The sequence below is a fragment of the Sphaeroforma arctica genome (genome assembly GCF_001186125.1).
Source record: "Sphaeroforma arctica JP610 unplaced genomic scaffold supercont1.475, whole genome shotgun sequence".
NCBI lineage: Eukaryota > Ichthyosporea > Ichthyophonida > Sphaeroforma > Sphaeroforma arctica.
In genome coordinates this window covers 37,468-42,692 of record NW_014040083.1, presented here as the reverse complement: position 1 = coordinate 42,692, position 5,225 = coordinate 37,468, and the positions used below count along the sequence as shown (strand labels likewise).

General features: G+C 43.2%; 1 protein-coding gene across 1 annotated transcript; it reads right to left on the bottom strand.

Moving 5' to 3' along the window:
- Window positions 1-23: 23 nt before the first annotated feature.
- SARC_06582 (hypothetical protein) lies at window positions 24-2,238 on the bottom strand. The gene is made up of 3 exons (XM_014299506.1): window positions 2,048-2,238; window positions 1,438-1,770; window positions 24-731 (listed from the first exon to the last, which is right to left on the bottom strand). Exons 2-3 carry the CDS (start codon window positions 1,741-1,743, stop codon window positions 123-125), a joined length of 915 nt encoding a protein of 304 aa, XP_014154981.1. The 5' UTR covers window positions 1,744-1,770; window positions 2,048-2,238; the 3' UTR covers window positions 24-122.
- Between the last annotated feature and the right edge of the window lie 2,987 nt (window positions 2,239-5,225).

Genomic DNA, 5,225 nt, shown 5'->3' with positions numbered 1-5,225 from the left:
TAGATATATATATATGTGTGTGTGTGTGTAATTACGAGTATATACATATGCACGCCAACAAAGCCACCTCTGTCTGTGCGAGTTACATCATTAATTCCTCTCATCTACAGCCAACCCATCAGTTACACATCAACACACCTTGTTTTCTCCAGATACTGTCTGCTGTTCTGATTCTCCATATTGCTGCAGGGCACCTCCAGTTTGTAGTCCGGGCCAAAATACTCGTAGTAGTCGTTGTGCGGCAAGGCTCGCGAGACCTCTGTATCCAGGGCAATGGCCGTCTCATAACACCACGCACGCGCCACATTGCGAATGGTATATCCACCCCCACCCAGTAATAGAAGAGGCACATTCAACCCCTTGACATGCCTAACCGCGCCAGAATGTCCCTTCAAAGACAGATTGAAGCAGCCCAAGCGATCTCCAGCCAGCGAATCGGCACCACACTGTAGCACAATAGCCTCGGGCCTGTACCACTCCATGACTCGATCCACAATGGGCTTGAAGATGTCGAGGAACGTATCGTCGTCCACCCCGTCCTTGAGTGGAAAATTGAGAGAGTAGTGCTTTCCCTTGGCCGCCCCCACATCGCGCAGATCTCCTGTGCCCGGGAAGAAGTCGCCGTACTTGTGGAATGATAGCGTCATGACCCGGTCGGTGGTGTAGAAAGCTTCCTCCACACCGTCACCGTGGTGGATATCTATGTCTATGTACAGCACCCTCTGATGCTCCTGTCGTGCAGTTATTTTTGGAGGGGGGGGGAGGATGAGAATAATGTGTCAGTGGGAGTCAAATGTCGTGATTGATTTGTAAATACGTGTATATACAGCATCCTGGATATACTTGCAGAATAATACTATGAGCAAACAAGACCCAAATTGGGGTTGTTCGTTAGAATAGTTTGCCAAAAAAAAAGGCTTTGAAATATACTGGCTACAAAGATATAAAACCGGTACTCTTGCAACACTATAGAACATCAACTACTATGCAAACATCACAAGGTCAGCAGATCAGTTAATAAAAGCATTCGTGTGGTACCTATCGTAAGTGCGTACTAAAGCATAGACATACACAAGTGCAGGTGCAACACAGTACACTCATAGTTTCGACAAAAGAATGTGTTAAAGAATTGTAATTCTTAATGTATGGTATAATTTAGAACAATTTGAGCCTGGCAAGCTCCCCCAATTGACAGCTAAAAGATCCTCTAACCAAGGTCGCGTGTGCCAACAACAGCTACAAACTTTTTTCGCACATTCATCTTGATAATAATGATTTTTAAAAACACGCACTTTTATAAACGTAAACCAGTGTATAGGTTCGGAATCCACCCCCTATGCTCACCAGCAGTAAATTGCAGAACACCAGATGTACACACAAACACATGAATTAATACATAAATCTATTTTTTTTTCAGAATCCACTATCTACAAGTACCTTCAGTAGCTCCAGAATCCCTAGCACGATATCGTTCACGTAGCAGAACCCGCTGGCCTCGCTCTTCTTCGCGTGATGCAGACCTCCGGCCCAATTGATACTAATATCCGAGTCGCGCTTGTTCAGCTTCATGGCGCCCGCTATACTTCCACCCGCCGAGATCTCACAGAACTCGTAGCATCCCGCAAACACGGGACAATCTTCCTTCACGTTGAAGCGGTCCATGCTTTTCTGACTATCCGCTGCGTTTTCCGGCGTGACCAGACGCAAGAAGTTGATATAGTCGTCCGAGTGGAAGCGTGTCATCTCCTCAAAGGTCGCACGCGGAGGCCGCTTTTGGTGTGAAAGCAGTATAAATTTAGACGGTAGTACTGTGTGGAAGCATTGGAAATTCAGACAGTACGATACTGTGTGAAGACATTGTAGATCAAGACGGTAGTATACTATGCGAAGAATTGAAAACTCATATTGTAGTGTTCTGTGTGAACCGTGGGAAGTCCAGATGCAAGTATACTGTGTGAATGCAATAGGAATTTAAACGGTAGTATACTGTGGGAATACAATAGTAGGTTGGGTGTGAGTACGTGCTAAACATGCAGGGGCGACATACTTCACAGCTCTGATTTGTATCGTCGTTGATGATTGCCCAGAGCTTCTGTTATAATTGATTCCAGCTAGATTTGACGGTACTACATTATATGCATTGAGTGCATCTACGAACTCTTCTTCTTCATTATTCATGTTAGGAAATCACTTGATAATAATGCCAAAGAAGTCATCTAAGCTCTTAATTAAAACCACAAAGGGAGTACATACCCTCACAGCATACACTCTTGTCTACAACGAACCTGAACACAAACTCGCATTTCATCATAGGCATACACATACGCGCATAAGCGTCGGGGCAGATAGTTGTATCGAGCCAAGTATAGTATCCTGTTATTTGCACAGCATTGTAATAATACACATACACCTAAATATAGCCAGAAAGGTATAAAAGTTGCAAGTCTAATACCTACAAGCCTAACGAACTAAAGACCTCAGCGGGTCTGAAAGACTGGCTAAGGCGCTGCTATAGGCAAGTAATTACAACCATAACATATAGCGCCACTGTCCCACGATTCTACGCTTGCCCGTTTCGTATCGACACCCTCACACACGAGGATAGCATGTATGTGCACATGTTGGGGGTTGCCAGGTATATCATAAAGGTACATTTACAAGCAATAGAAGAATGTCTTCCCATTTCGAGTATAACCTTATGTGATACCTTATAAGCTAAAGAAGCATAATTGCACACGCATCGCAGAAGTTGCTCGATATTACAGATGGGCGTGCTCTGTATAATATATACAACCCACTCCAGCGAGCATGTACTTACAAATAACTCCATTTTCTTGTAAAGCCCATAATTGAGCAGCAGGTTGTGGGTCATGCGAATGCGATGCGGCTTCATGGGATGGCCCGAGCCGTAGTAGTAGTTACCCACATCGGCTGTAAGGAGACGGGAGGATTGTGTTAAGCGAGTCAGTAAAACTTCAGATCATATACGTAGGGCTGTATTAAATATCTTCCTTGTTGCTGTCGCAACCAGAGGCGGAAAGTTAGTTCCCGACAAGGAATGATAAAACAGTTTGGCACAAAATATTGCAATAGCTAGGTTTCGTCATGAATCTGTCCACAGGTTGAAAATTTAACGATCAGAACGTCTATTACAAATTGAGATGGCGTTCGATCAAAGAGATCTTACCCCTGTGCGGCTGTATGTTTATGGTCAAATCTATATACATACACACTTGCCAAGTAGTCCGATATTGGTATCAAGAAAAAGAAATCTGATTCATACCAGTCCTTACACAGGTGCTACAATACTATACAAGAACGCAGCATAAAACCCAAAACCGTACTATGTGTACTGACTTCAATTCATGTTCTCGCAAGTGTATGCTATTTGCAAAACAGTTCACACCACCAACCTTTCGTACAGATGTCGATGATAACACAAATTATATACTTCCAATGAAGTAAACGTGCAAGTAATATATTCATTTTCATTTAGGTAGACATGCAATTTATAAAAATCTGTTCGGATGCATAGTAGTAGACAGACAAGCAATATAATTTTACGTTTATATGAGGAGAAACACACGCCAAACAGTTGCCGTCATAGGTAACAACCAAATGATGATTATATCTTCAGAAGTAAACGCATAAGTGATGTATTTAAGTACATATAGAAACGCAAGGGATACGTTTAACAAACAACCAAATAATGTTTACCATCATACCATTAACAAGGTATACATACGATTGAATCGGTTACCTTCCAGGAAGTAGATGTACAAGTGACATATTCACCTTCATATCCATAAATGTAAAAGAAATATATTACATTCACGTTCATAGAAACATATATACAAGTAATACGTTTACCTTCTTCGAGTAATGTATTATATTCACGTTGATAGAGGCAGATATAAAAGTGATAAGTTTACCTTCTTTGACACTAGGGGAGGTACACAAGAAATATATACATTCGTAAAAGCACACGTGACGTATACATGTTCACAGAAGTAGATACACAGATGATATACTTACCTTCATAGACTAGGAATAGACACATATATGATATAGTTACCGTTATGAAAGTAGACATACAAGTAATACGCTGCGCGATACATACCTTCATAGAAGTAGGCCACCCTGCGTTTCGACATGGTGGACCAGCGCCGTCACCGACGGGCTTTTAATACACAAACTACACTGTCAGCCGACCTATATGTGCCTCTGGATTCTATTAACCCAGATATACTGTGAACCTTATCTCGTATATAAACACGTATACACTTGTACACACATTCAGAGATACGACAATGAAGACTGATTCCCTTCACTAGCACTCGTACCCTTTTTGTTTCGCTTTTCCTTTCCAACACACGAGAGAGCACAGACAAGTTGAAGTTTAAAATACACAGCGACCAGTGGTCACACTCCCCACTCACCCCAGGGGCCCAGAGTCAGAGTGTTGGTGGACTAAAATATTTTTATATTGCTTTTTTACAATAAATTAGTCATGGGCGGGGACTCGGGACGCGGGGAACGGGAGCCCAGGCCCCAGGACCAGGTCACCCCAGAGTGAGTGAAGGACCGAAGGCTGAAGCCGGTTGGAAAGTCTGCTGCCTCGAAATCCGCTAGATCCGGACCGGCCCCGAAAGTAAAGTTCAGGTGACCGGTAAAGTATACTGCATATACAATAATATAAATACATATATAGGACTCGGAGTTTTAGATATTTTGACCCACCTCTTGTGTGTGTCCCCGGTGGTGAGACTCAGGACTGAGAATGGTGTCTGGTAGTGAGAGGTGAGTGGCGACTGATGAATGGTGGCTGGTGAGCACAACTCTCTCTCTACTGAGGAGACAGCCACCCCGGACTCTGAGTCCCGGATAACTAAATATACAGGAGACTCTGAGTCTTTGGCGGCTCCCCTGAGCCTGAGGGCTGAGGCGCTGACTGCTCTCTCTCTTTTGTCTTTGGGGTATTTATTTATTTATAGAAAAGTGCTGACAATGTCCCGAGCCTACTAAAATGAATAGATACATAGCAGCAGCCAGCAGGGTGTAGACTATTGCGACACTAAAACTGTTCGGTACTGTGTAAATAACAAATATGTGTGTAAATAAATTTGAATGTCGTTTATTGAGGCTGTTCATCACCAGAACAAGCGATAGAGATCTCAGCCTTCAGGGCCTCGCAGGACTCAGGTCTCAGGTCTCAGGTCTAAGGT